This window comes from Equus quagga, chromosome 15 (genome assembly GCF_021613505.1).
Source record: "Equus quagga isolate Etosha38 chromosome 15, UCLA_HA_Equagga_1.0, whole genome shotgun sequence".
Taxonomy (NCBI): domain Eukaryota; kingdom Metazoa; phylum Chordata; class Mammalia; order Perissodactyla; family Equidae; genus Equus; species Equus quagga.
The window spans coordinates 29,701,924-29,726,909 of record NC_060281.1 but is presented as its reverse complement, the minus strand read 5'-3'; the positions used below and the strand labels follow the sequence as shown (position 1 = coordinate 29,726,909).

The window sequence follows — 24,986 nt, the reverse complement described above, 5'->3', positions numbered from 1 at the left end:
CTCAGGCCTTCCAGGCCAGGCACTGGGGGGGGGGGGTGGGGGGGGGGCCCAGGCAGTCAGACCCCCGATAACAACCGTCCCATGTGCATTCCTGAGTCCCTCATCCAGGGGCCAGGAGCGCATTTCACTCTAACAACAACCAGTCTTTAGCTCATTTCACAGATGAGGAACCAGGAGAGGCTGAGTGACTTGCCCAGGATCACACAGCCAGGAGTGGCCAAGCCAGGGCCCAGGTCTGTCTGCCGGAACCTGCCCATTAACCACGTGCTGCCGCCCGTGTGATGCGAGCCGGTGGAGACAGAGGCGTGGGGCGGAAGGGCCTGGGTATGACAACCCGGCTCCAAGTCCTGCTCCAACACCTCGCTGTGTGAGCCTGGGCGAGCCACCTCACCCCTCTGAGCCTCAGTTCCCCCATCTGTAAAATGGGGACAAAAGCACCAAGCCCACAGGGTTGTCACCAGGATTTGTGACAGTGCAGGCTTAGAGGGTGCCCGGCATGGGGCAGGGCTCGGTCAAGGGCCACAGGACTGCCCAGGGCCTAAGCCACACGACTGAGTAAATGGGGTGAGGGGGTCGGCATTGATGGGGGCTGGGACATTCGGTGCCAGGGCTTCCTCTAAGCCCTATGCCAATGGTCAGTGCTGGGAACTACCCGGGAGCTTCCCACCTGGAGGACAGAGCTGGGTTCCAGTCCCGGAGCCTCAACATTCCGGCTGTGTGGCCTTGGGAAAGTGGCCTACCTTCTCTGGCCTCAGTTTCCTCCTCTATAAAACGGGCATAATTATGTCCCCTGCAGGACCCCGAGCCCGGCACACAGTAGGCACCCAGGACTTGCTGGACAAGCTCTGCCAGGGCTCTGCGGTGCCTCCTCAGCCTGGCGAGCGCACCCTCCCCTCGGCCCCGCTCCCTGGCGCTCCTGTGAGCCACTCACAGATGATTCATACTTCAGAGGCCGAATCAATACAATATACGGCCAAAGACATCTTTAATCTTTCGCAGGGATTAGGCTACAAGGTACAGCGGCCTCTTTGTACCAGTCGCTCAATTCTGATTTCAATTTGGCAGCTGGAGCGCGGCTTTCTCTCTCCTCTGCCTTTCACCCTCCTAAAGACGGTCCTCCAAATCACATTTCAGTGAGCAGGTGGGGCCGAGAGACCCAGCTGCCCGTCCTCAAGGGCCCCCGGGGCTGCCACCCTGCATGGGGGGACAGCAGGAGGGTCTGGGGATGTGGGAGGTCCGGCAGGTGGGAGGCCAGCCCTCAGCAGGGGGCGGGAGGCAGGGGCACGGAGAGGGGCCCCTGTGCCAGGACAGGAGCGCCCCACCTGGAGGCCCTGGCAGAGTAGCTTTTCTCTTATTTCTCTAGAAGTCCTTTTAAACAACATTGAGTAGACTTTATTTTTTCTAACTACCCAATGCCTGATTAGATGCTTTGTGGAAAATTCAAACAAAGAGTCTCAGGTTCAGCCCCACTGCAAGGCCCAGACCTCACCCCAATCCTGCGCTCTCCCGCTCCTAACACATCAGCATATGTCCCTCCAGGCCGTGTGTGTGTGTGTGTGTGTGTGTGTGTGTGTGTGTGTGTGTGTGTGTGTCAGTCATACCCCCATCCCTTGCACAGGGCTGGGCCATGTGGGTCTCAGTTAATGGGTGGGAAACAGGGGCAGAAGACAGAGTGACAAGAACACAGAAGCAGGTAAGACCTCTAGTCCAGGAGCCAGATGCCTGGCTTCAAACCCCTTCTCCACCTCTAACTTGCGGTGTGACTGGGTGCCAGTTACTATTCGGCCTCTCTGTGCCTCAGCTTCCTCCCCTGTAAGATGGGGGCACCTCCCTCCTAGGGTAGGGACGATCACCCAGGTCGACAGGGGTAAAACAGGCGCTCAGGGTGTGCTGGGCACACAGGGAGGCTGGCTTAGTACTGGAGATGGTTTCCCGGTCCCTCACGGCAGGGACTGAACACGACTGAACACTAAGATTCTGGGCCTTCTGTCCCTGCCCCCATCAGGCACCTTTGTCCCCAAATCCTGCAGAGGTTGCACTTTTTTTCCCCCAAAGATTGGCCCTGAACTAACATCTGTTGCCAACTTTTTTTTCCTTTCTCCCCAAAGCCCCAGTACATAGTTGTATATTTTAGTTGTAGGTCCTTCTAGTTGTGGCATGTGGGATGCTGCCTCAGCATGGCCTGATGAGTGGTGCCGCATCCACGCCAAGGATCTGAACCAGCGTTTTGAAACCCTGGGCCTCTGAGGCAGAGTGCGCAAACTTAACCACTCTGCCATTGGGCTGGCCCCCAGAGGTCGCATCTTAAACAGAAAGGCAGTGGGCTTGTTTGGGGAAGGATTCAGGCCACAGGGAGGAGAGGAAGTGCCAGAGCAGGGTGGGTGGGGCCGGCCCAGAGAGAGGTGCCTGCTTCTGAGCAAAGGAGGAAAGAAGAGGTGGGCAGCCAGAGGGAGGGGCTGGCATGGGGAGGGCGTCTGACACTGCCACAGGGGGCCCTAGGGAGCTGCCGCCCACCTGCCCGGAGGTGGGAGGGGGTCCTGTCCACCCCCTGCTTCCCTCTGCCGGGGGCCCAGCTGCTGGAGTGGGGAGTGGCCCAGAGCGGCAGCCATCAGCCAGCACTGCCCCAGTTCCAGGCCTTGCTCCCTCTCCACCAGGTCACAGGCACCGAGCTGCCTCAGCTGTACAATTAAAGGGGCTTATCTGAGATTTATAGCAGGATTATGCCCGCAGGGTGTTGCCAGCGCCAGCCTCTGGACACTCTGTGTTCCTTAGGAAAAGCAATTAAGAGTCCCAGGGTTATACGGGTATAAATATACAGACGCCATCCCCCAAGGTTGAGGGCACCACAGTGAGCTATTTAGAGACAGGGCCTTAGGAGGTGGGCACCGGGGGCCCCCCTCTGCAGGGAGCTGGGTCTGCCAGGAGGGGGCAGGGTCTCCTTGCTCCCCCCACACCCCATGCATGACAGGCGCCATCCCTCAGCCCCACGGCCCACACTGAGCCATCCCTCTTGGCAAAGCTCGCCCAACCCAGGTGGATTCCCCCGACCCAGGGGCCGACCTGCTGCCCGGACGCCCCTGGTACCAGGTACCACAGCCCCTCCCTCAGCACGGCCATCAGTCTGATGCCCTCAGAGGCCCAGGCTTCGGGCCCGCGGAGCTCTGAACCCTTGTCACGTTAGCCTCCTTGCTTGCTCATAACTAAAAGCTTTACGACCCGGAGCTTCTAAGGACCGTAGTTAAGGGAATACAGTGAGCTTAATGGGGGAAAGGAGGCACGTGGTGAGTGGGGGACCTCGAGGAGAGCACATCACTTTCCAACACTTCCTCAGATCCACCCCGGGGGGCACCTACGTCACTGAAGCCACAGCCAGCACAGCCCTGCCCCTCACCCCCAGCAGACTGCTCCCTTCAAGGGACTCAAACAACCCTTGCTCCAAGAACCTGCCGGCTGGCCCCCTGGGTCCCTGAGACCCCCTGAAACAAGGCCACCTCCATCCCAACCCTGTTCCCTCCTCTCTGCCTGAGAACAAGCAGCTGTTCCACTGGCTCCCGTGCCAGGGACATTGATGGTCCCTCTGTCCGCCTGGCCACGTCTGCAAAAGTTATTCATACCCACCCCCTGGCCCAGGAGTCACGTCACCACCCGGTGAGGCCACAGGCCAGTCCCCAGCGCTCAAGGGAGAGACCGAGGCCCACGAGGAGAGTGGCTTGGGGCAGGCAGAGCCCACAGCAGGACCTGCGAGCGGCTCTAGTGCAGCGCTGGGTACCGTGCTGTGACATCCCCCCATCCCTAAGCGTGACCCACGGGACTCACCGTCCTCCCGCGACTTCTGGATGAAGGCCTCCACACCGCTCTCGCCGTAGCTGCCCTCCGAGGCCAGCGTGGACACGTAGTTCCACTTGAGGGCACGGACGATGTCCACCATGGCCTGGGCCTGGTACGTGTCCGAGGGCACCACACGGGAGAAGAAGTCGTAGCGGCTGTTGTCGCTCAGGTCGGGGGCTGTGGAGGCGTAGCTGATCTGGGGGATCTGGAGGCGAGAGGGGCCGCTGATGGGGGCAGCTGGCACCCCACCCTGCCCAGCCAGCACCGTGCCCTGCACACCAACCCCCTTCCCGTCCCCACAGCCTTGGGACCGTCCCAGCTCTTCCCACGGGCACCACCTCCTCCTGTCCTGGGGGAGACCCTGGGGCATGGACGGCATGGGTCCTCGCCCACTTATCAGAGGAGGAAACAGACCCAGAGAGGAGGGCCAAATGGTTAGTCGGCCCTGCCCCTGGCTCCAGCCTGGGGTCCCCGTGCCCCCCACCTCCACTCTGTTCTCCCCTGATCCTGGCCCCCTGGGGCCCTCGCCCTGTCCAGCAGGAGTGAGGCTGGCATCAGGCTGAGAAGTGACTGGTTCTCCTCCTCCAGAAAGTCTGCCCGCCTCACCTGGGTCCTACGGCTTGTGGTCCCCCAAAGACACATACGTACATGCCACGGACACATACTCACACCCCAGGAGCCTCTGGATGTCTCAATTTACCTAAAGAGCTGGAAGATGCCCCCCTAGGAAAAGCCCCCAGTGGGTGAGATGGTATGGCCTGGAGATGGGATGGGGGTGGGTGTCTAGAGGGGCCCTGAGGGGTCAGTTCATTTGGCCCATCTCCTTCCCTTCCCCCAGGCAGCCCCTCACATTACTACCCCCCAGGACCTGCCTCCAAGCTCCCCCTGGGCTCAGGCTCTTTCCTCCTGCCTAGCTCAGAGGGAACAGAGCCCAGGTTCCAGCTCCCCCCAACCCCAGCCCACCCGCCCTACAGATGGAATCCCAGGAGGCCAGGGTGGGCAGGGCCTCCAGAAAGCCCCTTTTTCACAGCCTGGGACACAGGGCCCAGAGAGGCCTCAGCAGCAGACGGCAGGCCTCCTGACCCCAGCCCCAGCTCCCCCAGCACAGAGCTCCGTCCTGCCTCCTCGGCCCCCACCCGGCCCGCCACAGGCACAGGCAGATGTGGAGCCCTGACACTGCCCTTCCTCCTATGGCTGACATCCACCCATCCCCAAGGGATGTGGAGGGGCTGCGTGGACCCGCCTGCACTCCCTTCTCCCTGGCCCACTCACCGCACCCCCGGGGCTGGCCCCCAGGCTCCCCAGAGCTGCTCAGGCCCACACTCTCCATCCCCTGCCTCAGTCCACACCAACACGCGCCCTTCCCGTGTGCCCTCTGCCCTGCTCTATGTTGTCCAGGGTGACAGGGTGAAGGCGTGGGCATACTGATCAGGGCCAATGTCAAACCTTAGACCTCATCTCCCTAAGGAATCCCTGAGACTCAGGCCCAGACAAAAGACTTGTGGCCAGATGTCAGTCTCGGTGGCAACTGAGGGTGGGAAATGGTCCAGGGGCAAGAGGATTCGGGGCGCCCCATGGACAAGTGGTTCCCCACCTGGTCTATGTGGAGGGTGTCCCTATCCCCAGGGACAGTGGGGGCCACCTTCCACTGAGGACGCACTAATCGGAAAGGGCATGGCCCAGCTCAGCCCCTGTGACGCCCCCCAGGTGGGCCCCAGCGGGCCCCTCACTGCCTCCCCTCACTGAACTCACTCATGGGAAAGGCCCACACCCCTGGGACCCTCGGGGGTGAGGATGGGGGCAGGGGAAACAGCTGACTGCTTTTCTGGATTTGCTGGGCAACTATGGCTTAACTCCCAAGCCCGCTCACTGTAGTTCCCGGGTCTTCATAAAATGGTTCGTACTGTGTTATTCACCGTGGCACCATTCTAACCTGGTGAAAGACGCCACGGTCATACAAGGAATACTACACAGCTGTGAAAAAGAACAAGGCAGGCTTCCACGCACTGCTCTCGAGGGCTCTCCGAGACACTGTGGAGTCAAAACAACAGCCACAAAGAAGCAGGTGCAGATCCACGTGCGAGCAGCACCCTGCTTATCATACGAGGGGGAGAACGTACTCACACGCCCTCAAAGCAGCCCAGTCACCTCTGGGGAGGGGAGCAGGCAGCTGGGGGCAGGGCTGGGCGGGGACATTTCACCTCACACCCTTCGCACATTTTGCAGGTAGAACCAGGCAAACACAGCACCTGTTTAGAAAACAACTCCCACTTGAACCTTCATGAGCACACACGTCCCCTTTCTCCCCGTCAGCAGTGTCTGAACACGAGTCCAGTTCCCTCCGCCCTGGTGAGCACTTCGCCTGAAAACAACTCCCTCGGAGATGTGGACTCCGGTGGATATTTGAGGACTGATTTTAAAAGTATTTTGATTTTTACAGTCTGATAATGGTTTTGTGGTTGGGGCTGGTTGGCTGGTGTTCAGAGTCCTTGTCTCAGAGTGGAGCTTCTCAGCATCAGCTGTCAACACTGGGGGGCTGTCCTGGGCATCGTAGGATGTTTAGCAGCATCTCTGTCCCCTAGATGCCAGTAGCAGACCCCTCTCCCAGCGGTGACAACAGAAAATGTCTCCAGACATTGCCAAATGTCCTGGGGTGGGGGCAAAACGGTCCCCAGTTGAGACCCACTATTTTAGAGAGATGTACTGAAATACTTAGGGATGAAGTGACATGATGACGTGTGGGATTTGCTTCCAAAGAATCACACTGGGAGCATGTGGAAGAAGAAATGACATTGGCCAAGAGCATGACAATGTTGCATGGCCCCAACGAGTACATGGGGGCTCGCCACCCCATTTGTTGTACTTTTGTACATGTCTGAAATGGCTGGGTTTTTTTTTTATTTTTTAACAATAAAACAAAATACATGCCACCCCCAGGTCACCCTCTGAACAGAAGTGCCCAGAGTCCGGGGCTGGAGCTGGAGGAGGTTGTGGAGGTCGCGGCGCCTGGACCGCCCGGCGTAGCCTGCTGCACAGCAGGTCCCGAGAGAAGATGGTTTTGTGGGTTCGCTCGCTGGCTTACCTCTCCGCCTGGTCCTCAGCACGGCGTGCTCACCACACACCCCAAAATCCACTCTCCTCCTAATTAGAAGAAGCTTGTCTCCTACTTCCAATGTTTTCTCCCAACACAGCACCCAGGGTCAAACGGTCCCACGCACAGCAGAGGGACAGGAGGCCAGGGAGGTCTCAGGGCTGATGGCAGGACCAGCCGCTCACACAGGTGACTTCCCTCTATCATGCCTCATTCCTCCTTGCGCGCCACCTCCCTACAGCACCTCCTGCTCAGGCACTCAGCACAGGCAGGGAGAGAGGATGCACAGATGGACAGCGGGTATAGGACCCAGAGCCCTCCCCGGGGAGGCCAGCAGTGTTCAGACCCCAGGCCCCCGCCCCTGCCCCACTGCACCCCGCTTCTGTTTCCCATAAAGGTAGGAGGGCCAAGCATGGGCTTCCTGCAGGGTATGCATGGCAGCCTGCAGGAGTGCCCGGGCCCTGATTTCAGGAGCCCAAGAGGGGCCCCTGCTTGGCCCCCAACAATTCCTGAGACCCTGGAACAGGGACTCAGCCCTGAGATGGGGGAGGTGAGGTCGAACAGGGTCAGGGGATAGGCCAGCATCCTCTCACATGACCCCTTTGCCAGCTCTCCTCCTACCCCGCCCCCTGCAAGTTCTGGCCTCCACTCCAGGCCCTCCCAAGTTTCCCAGGGGGATGGTTTCAAGCAGAGATTTGGGAGCTAAGCTGCTCAGGTTCAAATCCAAAGTCTGCCACCCACCAGCTGGGAAACGTTGGGCAAGTTTCTTCACCTCTCTGGGCCTGTTTCCTCAGCTGCAAAGTGGGAATGATCACAATCCCTTTCTCACGAGGGTTGCATGAGGGAATCCATGTGGGGCGTGCAGGGCAGCACCTGGGGGGAAGCAAGCACTCAGAAGCTTAGCCCTTCTGTGAGCTGTTACCCCTCCCTCTACACTTCCTCCCAGCAGCGCTCTCCTCTTGGCCCTCTCTGACTCCTTTGCCTCCTAGGACTGGCCCCTGTGCCTCCACTCCCCTCCCCAGCTCTCTCCCTGCCGTCCTGTAGTTGTGGCCATGCTTAGTGGGGACTCCTCCTGCTGGCAATGCTGATGGCTCCCGGCTCCCTCTCGGTCCCACCCCAGCCTGGAGTGGAGGTGGGGAGAGGCAGGGACCGCCCTGGGGACACCATGGGCAGGGTGACTGTGACAACTTGGCCCAAGTGGGGCTCCGATGTCTCCTCAGCTCTCACTGTCTCTGCGGCCCAGCTGGAGGGTGAGGGGACACCCCATTAACATTCTCCTCCCACAAGAGCAGCCGGAGAGCATGGGGAGGCCGCCATGCCCGCCCCACTGCCAGCTCCTCCATCTCTCCGCCTCCCTCTCTCCTCCCTCCTACTGTCACCCACAGAGCACCTACTGTGTGCTGGGCACTGTCCTAGGTGCTGGGGACATTCCCACCTCCTGTCATACCCTCAGGGGCAGGAGTCAGCCAGAACCCAGATTCCAGCAGCACCTGACCCACCACAGGGGTCCTATGCTAGGTCCATCTGTCTGTCCTCTCTTTCTTCTCTGTCTTCCTCTGCCCACAGAGCCCAGGACCTCATCTCCCTACATCCAAATCTTCCCTGTGTGGCAAAGCCCAGCTCTAACGTTGCCTCCTCCAGGCAGCCCTCCCTGGGCCCTTGTCCTCCAGAGAGCCTGTTCAGACCTCCCAGAGCTCCGAGTCAGGCTGCTCCAGGGTCCCCGGGCACGTCCTCGTGGGTGTTAGGAGACTTGGGCTACTTGTCAAGTCAACAGGCATTCTAAAACTCCCCCAGGTGCCGGGAAAGGCAACACGAGGAGATGAAAAGGGGAACTGGATTCATCCCACCCTGGGGAGGGGCCCTGAGTGACACACAGTGTGTCTGCAGCTGGCACCCAGTAGAGTCTTGCGCTCACAAAAGGCGTAAGTGACTGAAGGGGGCGGGAGTGTGTGAATAAACCTCTCTCCCTCTCTGGCTGCTGGGGTGACAAGGCGCTTCCTGCCACGTGGGGAAAGACAAAAGCTGCTTCTGAGCTTGAGCAGCACTGAAGATGAACGCCAAGTGCATCTGTGTGTGTGCATACAAACACACGTGCACACACACACGCACACAGCATGCGTGCACACACAGCTTGCACACACACACACACACACACGAGCACATGCTGGAGCATGTGCCCTGAGCACACGAGTGCACAGCACAGTCATTCATTTATTCCTCCCACCACTAGTCACTGAGCACCAGCGGCCGTGGTTCTGAGTGCCGGGGAGAGGCAGGCGGACACTCTGCCCTGGCGGGGCTCCCAATCCAGACAGAGGCAGGCGGCACAGAGGTGACACGGAGCTGTCAGATGGGGGTAAGTGTCCAGGAGAAAAAAGAAAGGAGGAGCAGGGGATTGTGAGCGAGAGAGGGCTCCCCTTCCCTCCTCTTCCCTAATGCTGGGCACAGCACCTAAGCTTCCAGCACACTGGGGCCAGCCTGCCCGGGACTCTGGGACCCAGCATTGCCATCCAGCTGTGCAACTTTAGGCAAGTGAGTAGCCTCACTGAGCCTCAGTTTTCTCCCCTATAAAGTAGCCACAGTACCAACTGAGAGGGCTGCACTACTGAATACACACGAAGTGCTTAAAACAGTGCACAACGCATGGGGGCCCCTGGCAAATACTCGATACAGTCATGCCGCATAACGATGTGTCGGTCAACAATTGGCCGCATATATGACAGTGGTCCCATAAGATTAGTACCATGTAGCCTAGGTGTGGAGAGGGCTATACCGTCCAGGTTTGTGTAAGCGCACTCTACAATGTTCACACAATGACTAAATCACCTAACAACGCATTTCTCAGAACATGCCCCCGTCAAAGCAATGCACGACTGTAATATTATTAGAGAGGGAGGCAAAGCTGGGAACTTGTGCCCATTTTGCAGGTGAGGAAACCGAGGCTCAGAGAGATGAAAGTGCCCTCTGAGCATCAGAGTCAGGAGATATCAGAAACAAAGTACAGAACAAGCCACTCTGTCTCCCTGTTCCCTTCCCCAGACCTGGCCTCGGGCCCGGCTCACCTTCCCAGCTGACACTGATCTCCTGTTCCACCCACAAGCAGGCCGGGCAGTCACAGATTGAGGCTGGGATCCACCACTGGCTGCCGGTCCAGGCCAGAGCTCAGAGACCTCAGGATCCACATCTGCCCGCCGAGGCCCCTCTCGCTCGCGGAGGAAGGGACCCTGCATGGGCAGGCAGGCCCCAGGGTCGGCTGCCTGCTCCTTGCCCTTCTGATCCCGACTGCTCGAGGCCTCAGCTGCCTGCATGGCTCTCAGCATCCACTGTTTCTCCCAGAGAAAAAAGGCAGCCAGGCTCTCAGGTACATGAAAGCTGCAGGGGCAGGACTGCGTGGTTCAGAGAGCAGGCCGGAGGAGAGAGCCTGCTTCCAGAGGCTCGGGGGCACCACCCGGCACCCCTCGCCCCACGAGCCATGCACCCTCTCCCAAGGGGCCTTCACTCAGAGACACAGTGTCCAGAGGAGCCAGAGGTGCTGCCAGCTGCACCTCCACCCTCAAGGGGCCTCAGGAGGGACCCTCCGGTGGGGCAGAGTGCATCTCTGAGAGCCGGGCGCACAGCAGGCGCTCCACACAGCCTCCCAGAGCCGCAGACCCCCTCCCAGCCAGGTGCTGAGGACATAGATTCCAATCACAGACCTTCAGAACCCCAGCCTGGCTGGGCTGGAAAGGACAGTCTCACAGGGAAACGCCTCCAGGCTGGAGAGCGGGGGGCAACAGGGACTCACTGGGCCCCCCAGGGGAGCCGTGGGAGAGTCAGACTGCGGGCCCTGAGGAGAGAGCGGGCGTTGATGCACGGGACAGGGTGTAGACGGACTGAAGAGGGGAAATGGGGTGGGACAAAGAGGGAGACACAGGGACAAGGGGGTTCAAGGCAGCTGGGAAGGGCAGCCATGGTGAGAGCCTGGGGGCACAGCAGAGCGGCTGCAGGGAGACACGATGCACTGACGGCCCCCCGCCCTCAGCCCTGACCAGGCCCATCTCCCACGGGGACCCTGGAGTTCAAGAGCAGAAGGCAAGAGTGACCCAACAGCTCCGGACAGCCCCAGGGAGGCCTCACACAGCCCTACCCCCATGGAGATGCCCCTCTACCGCCACCAATTACCAAAGAACAGAGAAGGGACTTCCAAGGTCTGGGGGAGGTGGGGGTGGGAGGGGCACCCAGGGCAGGGGGCTAGGCTGGCATCTGGGTGGTCTTTGGAAAAACAAGGAGAGGCCCCAAATAGGAGGATGGGCTGCTGCCTGCCTCAGGGCTTCCTCCAGGGCCACACGCTGGGGCCTTCCCCACACCCACTGGGCCACTCAGGGGCCACTGGCCTTCCCCGCAGACCCTCTGGGAGTCCAAGTCAGGCGGGCCTGGGCCGCTCACTTCAGGAGGCCCTCATTAATCAGGTCTCGTTCCTCTGCTCTGCAGACACAGACCAGCCACCAACTCCCAGCCCCAAGTATCCAGTCACTCGAGGGCTCCAGCCTACACCCCAGTGCAATCCATCAGTCTGCCCGGCCCACGCTGGGCTAGGCCCGACCCAGCCCTCTGCTGGAGCTGAGCCCACAGGCCTCCCCACCCCGGGCACTCAGCCTCCCGCTCTGCCCCTCCCCAGGCGTGGAGACTGGGTAGCCCCGGGCCTCCTCTGCTCCCGGCACACAGGCTGCTTCCTCCCTCACCAGGGCCTGCAGCATTTCCCCACTGTGACCGAGAAGTGGACATCAGGGTCCCCGAGATGGCAGCTATCTTAAAAGATGGCAAAATTTGCCCCACAAGGCCCATGCGGTCCCTTCACCTTGGCTGCGCCTGTGGCCTCCAGCTTCCCCCTCCCACGCTTTCCCAGCCCACCCACCGTGCCCAGAAACTCCATTGGTTCATTCATTCACAGTTTACTGAGCACCTGCTCCGTGCCGAGCACAATCTCTGGCACCAGGCTGGACACACACAGACAGATTCCTGCCTTCAGGGAGCGCTTCTAGCGGGAGAGAGAACCAATAAACAAACATGCACACGACTGATGCTGGAGGCTGGTCATCAGAGCCGTCCAGACATTTCCAGCTCCTGCCTTCCTGGCAGGTGGTAGACTTCGACACCCTGCCCCAGTGGTTGGCTGGGGCAGGTGACACGTTCTGGCCAAGGAGCCGGGAGCAGAAAATGCGATCACTTTGGGGCCAGAGCAGTTAATTGTGCAGGGTACATGTTCCCTCTGCTACTGTGACCGGCAATGTTCCAGACCAGCCTAGGTCCCGGAGGAGACGGGGCACAGCACTCAGCCCACTCGTGTACACACGTACTGTAGCAAGACTCAGGCTTATGTATTTTAAGCCACGGAGATCTGGAGGCTGTTTGTTCTCGCAGCATCGCATCACCAGTACTGACAGACACACGGGGCACAAGCATGATGCTCCAGCTCCAGGAGAGCCAGCAATGAGTCTTATTTATCTCCACCTCACAAACCTGGATGTGTCAGGCTCACACTCATCACAGGCTGGGTTGGGCTGAACTGAATTCAATTCACACAAACACACACACACATACACACACGCAACCAGCATCGGCATCACGAGAACTAGCATTTGTTGAGTCTGACTATGTGCCAAGAGCTCTCCTAAGTGGTGTTATATGCTTTAACACTTTGAATCTTACAATAACCATATGAAATAGGGCCTCTTATTCTCCCCGTTCTCCCAAAACTGAGGTACAGAGAGGTTAAGTAACTTGCTCAGGGCCACACAGCTAGTGAGTGGCTAACCCAGGATTTGAATTCAGCAGGACCAGTTCCAGAGCCCATGCTACCAACTGTCACATAAAACCTCAGCCTCCCCCTTACACAAGTGGGCTTGCACACACATGTGCGCATGCACACACACACACACAAGATCTGAGGGTGATGCCGACAGCCTCCAGTGACAAGGAGGGCCGCCCACATGTCCTGTGCGGCAGGGTCTTCAGAGAGCAGAGGGCAGAGCCAGCCCTACTTCCCCTCGGGTGCAGCCCCCGCCTCCACTCCTGGCTGTCACACCATGGGCTGAAGTGGCCCATCTGTCTCCCACACAAAGGACGGGGCAGGGGTGGGGGCCAGGGGCCCAGGAGGGTTGTGTAAAAGGCTCTGCTCTGGGCAACAGCTAATTTCTAAACATAATTATTAATTTCATGCTTATCATATGCAAACCTCTGTCTCCCAGACGAGATGAAATTGATTTAATTAGAAATTCCATCATCAAGCCTTTTGGATCCAAGCTTTTAATTAGGACCACCAACTCCACCCAAGGCTTCCAGAGAGTGGGCGCTCAGCCCCGACTTCTCCCCGAGGCCCCAGGCATAGCCAGGACATATGGGCACCTCCACAGCCACCGGCGCCCCACGGACCAGGTCAAGGCCCCCGGCCAGGACCCCATCCATCATCTCCCACGCCCTCAGCAGGGTCTCACAGTCACAGTGGCCTCTTTTTTCTCCTGGCATCATAATGGGGAAATAGCTTGGGAAAAGCTCTGAGCATCTTGCAGCCGGAAGGACTGGGGTGTTTAAGGTGGGCAGGTGACGGGAGAGACAACAGGCCTCCTGTTTTCCGGCATCATTTATATACCTGAGTTCCTGTGGGAGCCCCTGCCAGGTGTGAATAACATGTTCTTTACAGTTCCGTTCAGGGCAGTCTGTCAAAACTAGCAGCAACACTTGGCATTTTAACAAAGTATCTTCAACACATTACCTCTGACTTCATCTCCAACCACTGCCACCTTGGCTTTGCTCACGTGGCTCCAGCCACACTGGCCTCCTCACTATACCATGAACATGCCAGGGACACTCTACCTCACGGCCTTTGCACTGGCCAGTCTCTCTGCCTGGATGCTCTTCCTCCAGATACATACGTGGCTCGCTCCCTCACGTCCTTCCCTTCAAGACTGCTCAAACATCACCTTCTCAGCAAGGCCTTTCCCGACCCCCCCATTCCCTCCCCTCACCCATCTCCACCTCCCCTGCTTTGATTTTCCCTATTACAATGATCACCTTCTGACATGATCTATATTTACTTACCGATCTCATTTATTATTCACCTCCCCTGAAATATCAGTTCCATGATTATCCACCTCCCCCAAACGTCAGTTCGACGAATCCAGGGACCGTTTTTACTCCCTACTGTGCCTCGGATGCCTGGCACAGCACTTGACACAAGGCAGGTGCTCAGGCCATCCACACGACCACCTGAGGACACGCTCCACAGTGTCGTGAGCACCTGAGACAGGTGAGGAAACTGAGGCTCAGAGTCTCGGGGCCTTGCCAGATCACAGAGCTAGTCAGTGGTGAGTCCAGATTCCCAGGTGGTCTGACGCTTGGCCTGGGCAAGCCAATGGCATTGCTCTGCAATAAGCGGGCTGCTCCACATGGAAGATGCTCGGGGGTCCCTCCCCCGCCCAGGGCCTGGCAGGACCCTCCTTCTGCATCCCTCACTCTGTCCCCCTGATTTCACATCGACACCTCAGAAGGCAATCACTGGGGGACCGCCCCACGCCCCCTCTGCCTCCCCCTCCCGGAGGCCACCAGCCTCTTATCAGGAGAGCAAGCAGACACTTGGATTAATTTCCAGGCCTGCTCTGAATTATGTTTTCCAGGAGAGAACCAGACAGATGCGGGCAACAGGCTTTTGAACAAATATTTCCCCAGAAAGTGCTTTATTCAGTCCCTGGTCTCACCCTTTTAAACAGTATATGTATTCTTAGGAGCCCAGGCAATAAAAGGGGGGGGCCGGTAAGGCAGGGAGGCTGGAGGAGAATCGAGGGGAGCGAGGAGAGGCTCAGCTGGGCTGACAAAGGCGACTCCCGCTCGGGGATCGCGCCGGGAAGAGCGGAGAGCGGCGGGGTGGGCGCTGGGCCACAGCAAACAAGAGCCTCAAATCAGCACGTGTCCTATTTCATGAGCGCAATGTAGATCGATAAATTACACTCACTTCTGCGGTGCTACATGCTGACTCCGTAACCTTGTCAAGAGTGACACGTGTGGGAGGAGGTGGGGGACCAAGGAGCCCGGAGCCTGGGGGAGGGCCAGGCCCTCGGGGAGCCGCATGGGGCTGCAGCGACTGGGCCCCTTCTCCAGGAAGGGCTCAAGGCCCAAGTCCCCCGAGGTGAGAAGCATGCTGCCACTCCCTCTGCCCACTGCCTCGCTGTGTGGCCACGGGCAAGCCACCTCCCCTGAGAGCCATGGTCTCCTTATCAGTCAAGTGGGCACAGGGGCGGGAATCTGAGCTCTGTCAACCTCACTGTGACGCACATGGGAAGATGGACGTTAAAGCTTGGACAGAGGGAAGAAAACCCCCAGGATGCTGGGAGCCATTATTACACATTTACACACACCAGGTGTGCAGGTGCTAACACAGACGCTCCTTCTGTTCATCCTCACAGCAGCCCTGAGGTCAGAACCATGGTCCCAATTTATAGGAGAAGCTGCAGCCCAGAGAGCCGAGGAAGATGCCCCAATCACCCAGTGTTGTCTGATGCAAGGCTGGGCTTTCCCTGAGCCACCGCGGTGCCGGGGACCCAGGGGCCTGCAGCGCTGGGCGCTAGGCCACACCCAAGTGTCCAAGGGGCAGGGGGCTCGGGACCAGCCCAGGGTGGCTGCAGTACCCCAGGGGGCCAAGCTGAGGGTGTGGCTGAGCAGGGGGCGGGGACAGCAGGCAAGAGGCTGCTCGGTGTGAGCGGCAATCAGAGGACCAGTAGCTGTCGCTTGATAAACAACTCGTCCGCGCGGAGCACTTCACGGCGATTATCTCATTCTGTCCTCCCACGCTAGCTCCCTGAAGGGAATGATATCTACACCTTCATTTTTCAGATGAGAAAACCGAGGCCCAAGAAAATACAGAAACAAACTCACACAGCAAGTGGCAAAGCAGGATTTGAACCCAGGTCTGTCTGACTCCAGCACCTGGGAGCTCTCAGCCCCGTGACCGCCCGGCCGGTCTCCCGCTCACGCCCCGCCGCCTGCCCTTTGCCCACACCGTCCCCGCACCTGGGAAGCAGCCAGGATGGGGAGTCCTCGCTCTAGGCCTTTCCCCACCGCCCCCCAAGCATGCTGCTTCATGCCTCTGAGCCTCAGTTTCCACCTCTGTCCAGTGGGGGACCCCTGCCCCCTGGACTCACAGGGTAAGGGCAGAGGGAGGGCCCTCCACAGGGTGGGCGTGGCATCCCAAAGCCTCTTCCACAGAGCCCGATGACGAGGTCAGGGCAGGGCCAGGAGGACCCCAGAGAGTGGGGAGCGCCTGGGCCGTCTGGAATTACGCCGTGTCCTGCTGACCACCACACACAGACAGCGCCGGCGATGGAGGCGTGGCCAGGCGCAGAGAAAATTAACCACAGCGTCTGCCCATTGCTCTCCCAAGTCAAGTTAATGTGCTGCGCCGGGTGTAATATATGGCTCTGTATTAATATAATATGATATAATGGGATGTATTAACATTATTGAACACATGAGCCGATAAAAGCCACATCGCCATCACTCCGTGTAATTTATGTCACAGCCAGGGCCAGAGCCAGGCTGCAGCGGGGAGCCCCTGGAGCTCCGGGCCTTCAGCTGGGGAAAGGGGGCCTGAGCCCTGGGAAGGGGGGCACAAAACCAGCTCGGCCGGAAGGAGCGGCCCAACAGGCCCACCAGGTGACCCTCGGCCAGGCTACAGGTGGTAGTTTGGGGGCTCTTGGCATTTGACCCCGTGGTGACACGTGACCGTGCAATCCCTCCGCTTGGCTGCCCGGCTCCTTGCTCCCCTGGGGCCCTCCTTCCTCTCAGGCAGCCCCTCCTCAGCCTCTGTGGCTGATCCTGAACCCGCAATCCCGGGGCTCAGTGCTCCATCCCCTCTCTCTCCACTCACCCCCAGGCCACCTGTAGCCTGATGACGCCCCCTGAACTCCAGGCCCCCGCCCACCGCCTGCTCCCCTCGGCCGTCTAATGGGACCCCCAGGTCTGCCGGGTCCTTCCCAGCCAGGTAACCACGGCTCAGGCCAGCGTCGGACACGCCCTGGACACCTCTTTCTCCCACACACCACACCTGATTTATCAGCAAATGTTATTGGCTCCACCTTGAGAACAGATCCAGAATCCAGCCTTGGCTCACCTCCTACCCCTGCCCCCAGCCGGCCACGGCTCTGGCACCTCGGGCCTGGACTATTGCAGTAGGCTCCTCACTGGCCTCGCCCTCCCACATGACCACCCATCCTCCACAGGCACAGTCCATTCCGCACCTGGCCGCCAGAGCGACCTGCTTAAAACCTAAGTTAGATCATGTCCCTCCTCTCCTCAAGAGGCTCCCGTCTCAGACAGAGGGGAAGCCAGTGTCTTTCGATGGCTCACGAGGCCCTACATGGTCTGCCCCCTAGACTCCTGACCTCACCTCGCTCTGCTCCAGCTACCTCGGCCTCAGGCGGCTCCTCCCAACACACCAGGCAGGAGCCCACCTCAGGGCCTTTGCACTGGCTGTTCCCACTTATCCTGCCTGCAATACTATACATTTCATTCATGTATCCTCTTGATTGTCTGCCTCCCCACTGGAATGTCAGTCCCATGGGGACAGGGGTTTTTGTCTCCTTAGTCACTGCCGTAGCCCCAGGACTTAGGACAGTGCCTGGCATCAAAGCCCTCATCTTGCAGGCTCTGCAAGTAAATATGGCTGATCAGTGAATGAATGGAGGAACCAGAGCAGCCATGTGCTTTCACCTGATCCTCAGAAATGGGTTTCTCTGGGCCAGCTCTGTGGCCTAGTGGTTAAGTTCAGTATACGCTGCTTCAGCGACCCAAGTTCAGTTCCTGGGCGTGGAACTACACTGCTCTGTTAGCAGCCATGCTGTGCTGGCGGCCCACATACTAAAATAGAGGAAGACTGGCATGGATGTTAGCTCGGGGCGAATCTTCCTCAGCAAAAGAAAAAGAAAAAAGTGAGTTTCTCTACGAGATTCTGTTGGGGAAACATCTCTGCTTCTAAGAAAGAGGTGGAAAACCACTGGCCTGGTCCAGATGAGGAAACTGAGGAATGGATAAGCCAAGGGGCAGCAATGTAGCCAAGACCACAGGGAGGGCTGGCTGCCAGCCACTCGTGGAGTTCACCCCTCCCCCGCCCACCCCACTGACCCAGCACAGCCTCTGTGGGACCCTGGGATGGAGCCAGCTGCTGAGCACACAGCCTGGGGGTGCCTCCACCTCCACCGGCTTCTCCGAGTCCCAGCTGCCCCACCGCTGTCCACCGGCACTGGGGGCCCCTTGCTCTGACCCAGCCCTCGTCAGCCCCCTCAGGAAGAGGCCAATGGGCGGGTATCCCCCCAGGGTTCCCTCCTGGGGGACATTTGCTGTGGAAGCCCCAACTCCATCTGCAAAATGAGGGAGGGCTTCTGGCACCTGGCAAGGGTGGAGGTGACAGGGGCCGCCCACCCATCACTCATTCATTCAAAATCTATGTTCCGAGCTCCCACTCTGTGCCCGGCACCGTGGGAGGCACTGGGGAGCCAGAACGAGCAAAAGCAAAGTCCTGTCGTCGCAGAGCTGAGTCCAGTGGGAAACAGGGTCTCTACCCAGATACGCACACCAGCACATACACAATCAGCCTCTGAGAAGTGCCGGGAAGAAGAAGCTGGGGGCCTGTGAGAGCTGGAAAAATGGCCCAGATCTGATCAGGGCAGCCAAAGATGGCTCCCTGCGGAGGGGCAGTAAGCTGACACCTGAAGTATGGGTAGGTAATACCCAGGTGAAGAGGGAAGGGAAGAGTATCCTGGACAGAAGCGGCAGCAGGTGCAAAGGCCCTGTGGCTGAGAACCCATGGCAGGTTCAGAACTGAAAGGTAAAAATAGAGAGGATGGGAGAGTTCAGCATGAGAGGAGGCTGTGGAGGGAACAGATCGAGGGGGCAAGCTGGGAGCCCGGGAGAGCAGCGGCAAGGCTACTGCACTCTTCCAGCTGAGAGGTGAGAGCGGCCTGGGCCAAGAGTATCTGTGGAGACGGAGAGAAGTATGGCCCTCCCCATAAGCTCTCCAGCTCCCAAGTGTCCCCCTCCTCGTAGCAAACACTTGGGAGCCCCTGCCTAAACCCTGAGCCCACCAAAAACCAAAGGACGGGCCTGGGGCCAGGACATAGGCACACGAGCTCTCCAGGGCCAGCTGCCCATTCCTTCAAGACAACCGGGCTCCTGGGGCTTCTCCAGCCACCCCGTGACATCAGCAGGCAAGGAGGGGGCCAGGGACCAGCCCAGAGCAGGAGGAGAAGCCGCCCTGCCTGTCACCTCCCTCGGTGTCACCCTCCACAGCTCTGTGAGAAAGCCACGAGGGAAGAACCGAATTCCAGTCTGTCACCAACTCGCCCTGTGACCTCGAACTCGACCCTCTTCCTTCCTGCTCCCCAGGTTTCTCAGCTAATAATCACAACAGCAACAACTAAAGTCTCAGCTCCCTTTACTGAGTGCTTGCTCCGTGCCAGGCGCTGTCCTCAGCACTGTGTGCGTTCATCTAATGTCCTCGCCAGGGACCTGTCAGAGACACAGGTGCCAGCATTCAGCCCACTCACCCGCGAAGGAACCAGGGTCCAGAGAAGCTCGATGACTTGCCCAGAGATAAGCATCCGCTAAGTGGCCAAGCCCGCATTGGAACCCTCGCAGCTGGGCTGTCTGCCATCACGCCCCGCTGCCCCCCACAGAGAGAGGGATTACACTGAATCCCCTCCAAGACCCCCCAGCTCTGGAGCCGCCTCCTGGGATTCTCAGCCCAGAAGTCGGCCTCCCGCCTAGAAGGCCCAGCTTCTCCCAAAGGGTGCCAGGATGAGCCAGGTGGCCCTCTCCCAGGCCCTCCCACTTCTCTGCACCCTCTGCAGAATCTTCCAGATGTTCCATTCGGTTCAGCAACCACATTCCACCTGCCCACAGAGGGCCAGCTATTGGGACGCAGTGGGGACAGGACTATATTCAGTCCCCAGGCTCAGGGGCCCTGTCACCCACGGAGGTAACCTGCTCGCTAAGGCACCTGTCCCATCTCCTTCCATTCTTCCTGCTGCTCCTCCACGGGTGCGTCCTGTGGTCACCTCCCAGGAAAGCCGCCTGCGGGCCTCATCTCAGGTCTGCTCCCAGGGGCCGATCCGGGATGGTGCCTTCCACCATCACCTCACTTAATTTACTCCTAACAACACCCTTCGACATAGATATTATTACTGTGTCTTATAGGCGAGGACTCAGAGAGAAGTCGTCCATCCTCAGTCCGTCAGCTACTGTTTGAAACACGGGCCCAGCAACGCCAGGGGCAGAAACTCTCCCCATGTTGCCCGCCCTCCCTCGGAGCCCCTGGCGAGACGTCTGGGTCCTGTCCAGACAATGACAGGACAAGTAGGAGATGCCCACAGGCTCTCCCTGTCCCAGGCCAGTGTGTCCATTTTCCTGGTGATATGAGCTGACACCTCTCTCTGAGAGGGAAGCCCCAAGTGGTTCTTGGCCCCTTCCACCCTGTCCCACCATCCAGGCCCCTGCCCCAGAATCTCCAGGAAAGCCAGAGGGTTGACAAAGCTCTGCCCGTCAACCCCGGCCTCAGTGGGTCCCACTGGGGCAGCCTCTAGCGGCAGAGCCTGGAGAGGGGTCCTCCCGAGGTGCCAGCAGACAGCGGGCATCTGCAGAGTAAATTCAGAGGAGCCGAAGCTCGGCCAGAGTCCCCCAAGCATCTCCCCCCACCTGCTGCAGGGTCCAATATCCCCATCTCTGGGATCAACAGTGAGTTTCTGCTCAAACCCACTCATGTTACCGCGAAGAGGGGAGCCTCTAACCACAGACTCCTAGATGAGGAGGGTGGGATTGCCCCCGGCCGCATCCCTGACAGAGGCCTCTGGCCTCTGCTTGCTCACCTCCCATGATGGGCAGCTCACCACTTCACATGGTAGCCCGTTCCAGCTCCAGTGCCTGCTGGGCTATTGGGGGCTCTGAGCTGCAATCTGCATCCCTGTCACTTGCATGTGCTTCTAGGTCTGTTCTCTGGAGCCACAGAGACCCAGCCTGCGCCCTCAGCCTGTGCCCCTGAGGCTCCTTTACTCTCTACTGCATTTACACCTGACCTGCAGCCCTGCTCGGGCATCCAGCCTGTTCTCCTTCCCTTGGTGGCCCAGGTCTGCACGTGTGCACACGTGGACACATGGAGGACACATGGGTCACACCCAGGCAGGAGCCCCACTTAACACGTGAGTCAGGTCACATCGCTCCTGCCCCAAACCCTCCTCACTTGGAAGGAGAGCCAGGCCCTGTGGGCCCTGCTGCCTCACTGGCCTCAGCTTTAACCAGCCCCCCAAAGCACTTCCCTCCGGCCACATTGGCCTCCTTAAACTGTCCCTGCGCACTCGGGCATGGCCCAGCCTGACAGCCAGCACCCCCTGCCCCGCTGGTTTCTCCCCTCAGAGCACAGAGCACACTCTTCCACTCCATTCACGTTTCGCATCAAGCATCACCTTCTCAGAGAGGTTGGCACTGAACAGCTCATCTGAAGCAGCCCCGCCCCACGCCCTGTCCCCTCACCCACAGCCCTCCTCACTCTGACTTTATGTATCTCCCTTTGAGGACGTGTCTGGCTCGGCCTCTCAGCTGTGCCTCACAGGACTGGCCACCCTGACAGCCTGTGAGGCACAGGGGCCGAGACTCCCGGATGCTGGAGGTCAGGAGGGTGCCCTCCCCTGGCCCAGGCTGCAGGGCCATCCATCCTGTCTGGCATCTCTCCTTCACCCAGCCCCTTCCTCCAGCTCAGGCCTGGAGATGAGGAAGACAGTGGGAGGTCCCCCAGGGTGGGCTGGGAGTAGGGAGAGTCAGGAGCCCGCTGGGAGTGGTCTCTGGCCCCACAGGCTGCAAGGAACCAAGCAGTTAAAAGTCTCCCTATGGTCCCTCTCTGGGCGGCCAAGGCCAGGTGGACAGCTCCGGACCATCCAGTCTCATCTGCAGAGCATCAGCTGATGGTGGCCGGGGCCAGGGAGGAGGAAACGTGCACTCCCACGGACACACACCCAGGACCCCGCCCTGCCAGACCCGCAGGCTCAGTGTCAGTCCACCAAACCAAAGGACTGCACACGTGTGTGCCACAGGGATGTCCTGGGAAGCCACACGTGTGCACGCACACACACACACACACTCAAGTGCTCACCACGCCCACTCCACATAGAGCAGGTACACAGATACGCATGCATGCACACACAGAGAAGTACATCCGAGTCACACACACGAAAACACAGACACACAGCGTGCTCTGAGACAGGCAAGCACACCCAGGGACACACATGCACGTGGAATACCTGAGACACCCACCCCACCTTCAGGAACATGGCTCACACAGGCGTGCCCAGGAGGCACTCCCTGAGTTCTACACAGACATTCCTGACACACGAGCATACACACACTCACAGTGGTTCACTGTGACACATATGTCTGACTGCACACGCGCAGACACACACACACACACACACTGGTACAATCAGGACCAGGGGAGGCAGCATTATCAGTACATTTTGGGGAGCACAAAAGAGTGTTCACAGCCCCCCCGCAATGTTGCCACCCCACCCAGCTGTCCATCAAGCAGCTGGAACTCCTAACTGCCCACAGTGAGCAGGAAAGTGCTGACCGCTTCCCCCATTAACACCTGGCAGGGGGCATTTTTTCTGTAGCCAGTGCAGGATCCAGCCTGACAGGGGCAGAGCTCAAGGTGGGCAAGAAGTGATGGGCCGAGAAAGGGTCAGAACAGGCAGTGGCCAGGCGGCCGGGGGTGGAGAGGACTGAGGGACGGAGCACCAGCCTGGAGCAGCCCAGAGGCTGTGTGCTGCCTGCCACACTTACCGGCCAGTCCTCCTCCCATGGATGCCATGGGTGGGGGCTGCAGCTGGCAGGCCTGCCCCTCGCCCCCCGCACCAGGTAATTGGCACTGCTGGGGGGAGGGTGTCCTGCCCAGCCCCCCACCCCACTCCATTTCCTAGTTTCCAGATCTTCCACGAAGCTGCAGGGAGAGGAGGACCCCCAGCAAGAAATGGGGGCCTTGCCTGCAGACCCTGATGCATTAAATAACTGTAGAGGAAAGTGGGGGCAGGATCTTTCCTCGTGAGCTGAGCCCGACTCCAGCCCAGGGAGGAGACAGCCGTGTCTGTAATTTGTTTTAATAATCCTGCTGAACTGGGAGAAAATTAACAAACGAGAAACCAGCTCGAAATTAATCAAACTTCTCCCCATCCATCCCCCACCTTCTATCTTAATGAAGGTTATTTACCCAACGAGCAATAAAACACGGAACTAAATTAAACAGGCCCTTTCTTTTCGTCCTCTCCCCTGCCCCCAGGAGGTGGTGTCTCCCCGCTTACAGCTCTATAAGCTGCTCCAGGAGGACCACGGCAGATCCAGGATGCCCATCAGAGGGCTTTCCCGGAAGGAACCCCCCAGTTAGTGCACTCCCTACTTGCGTCTCACTGCCAGCTCTCTGCCAAAAATATGAAGAGCAGTTAAGTCAACCACCCTCCTGAGGCTGGACAGAGGGCGGAGCCTGTGGTTGGGCCGTGTCTGACAGGGCTGGGGGACACACTGGGTTCTTTGTGGGGGACGGAAGGGCTGGCTGTGGAAGGCAGGGAGCATGAGCATTCCCCTAAATAAGGACACTTCGGGGCCCACAGCAGGTTCCAGCTGGAAGCACCATCCTGGCCCCAACTTCTTGGTGGGAAGGGACTGGAGGGGGCACGGGGCACAGGGGAAGCTGAGGAAGGCCTTCCTGAGGGGCCAGGACTCGGTCTCCCCAGCCCAGGACACAAGCACCAACGGTCACTGCGTCACCCCCAGGCCAAGGATGCGCCCCACACCCTCCACCTTCCTCTGGCGGTTTCTTGGGCATTTGCCTCCCCAAATTCGCCTTTCCTGCAGCTTTTGAATCCATTTATGCTGCAGCCAGGGCCACGTTTTGGTGTCGTGGTTTCTTAAATAACTACTCTCAGGGTTCCCTTCAACCGGTCCCTTTGGTCTTCCCTCTGGCTTTGAAAATTGTAGTAATAACTGCCTCCCATTTACAGCTTTCACATGCATTCTCCCATTTAAACCTCACATCGACCCAGTGAGGGAGACATTTGTCAAGATGCTCACCTTATGGGTGAGGAAAAGAGGCTCAGAGAGGGCCCTGTGCAAGGTCTGTGTGGCAGTGGCTGAGGGTTCCAGCCCTGGTGGGCTGGGGTTTGGGGATCACAGGTGTGGGGCAGGGAGCCGGGAGGAACAGGGCTTCACAGAACTGCCAGGCCCCTTGGAAGCCTCCTCAGGGGCTTTCTGTGAAGGAGGGCTGGGGGTTGGTTGCCCACTGGAATAGGGGAGGGGAGAAGAGGAGGGAAGGGAAGGGAGGGTTATTACAAAGAACTCCGCCATGCCCACTGACAAGGAGCAGCTGACGGCGCTCTAAATCCAGTCTACACAGGGCAGGCAGAGAGTGCCTTTTAAACCATAAATCTGATCCTGTCCCTCTCTGCTTAGAACCCTCCAAAGGCTGCCCATTGCACCTGAGTGAACATTGAACTCTGTCCTGGGACGCAGGAGCTCCTGCCGATCCAGCCCCTGCCACCTCTTCCCCTCCTCTCTGAACAGTTGTTCCTCAGATGGCCCAAGAACGTCCCTGCTTCAGGGCCTTTGCACTGGCTGTGCTCTCCACCCAAAACACCAACCAGCCACCTGGCTCCCTTCCTTACTTTCCTGGATCAGTATTCACATGTCCCTTCTCTAACTGCCTTGTTTAAAGGAGCCCTCCCCCTCCTCCATCACTCTCGAACCTCCTGAACCTGGGCGGTTTCCCTCCACAGCACCTGTCGCCACTTGAGTTATTGTTTATCTTGTTTACTGTCTTTCTCCCCCTCTAGAGAGTCAGCTCCACGTGGGCAAGGACTGTACATGTTTCTGTTCACTGCTGTACTCCTAGCCTAGCCCAACCCTTGACTCACTAACTATTGGATTGGTGAATGAATGAACGAATGACACTACGCTTAAGGTCATAATCCGAGCCACCATCACCTCCCGTCTGAACTGTTCCATCAGT

At 59.0% G+C, this 24,986-nt stretch overlaps 1 protein-coding gene across 1 annotated transcript in view; it reads right to left on the bottom strand.

Moving 5' to 3' along the window:
• The window catches only part of GRM4 (glutamate metabotropic receptor 4), a 102,750-nt gene that overhangs the window by 57,878 nt on the left and 19,886 nt on the right, over positions 1 to 24,986 (bottom strand). Inside the window, exon 2 of the mRNA XM_046640838.1 lies at positions 3,817 to 4,033. Coding sequence (XP_046496794.1) covers positions 3,817 to 4,033 — 217 coding nt within the window. The remainder of the gene's footprint in view (positions 1 to 3,816; positions 4,034 to 24,986) is intronic.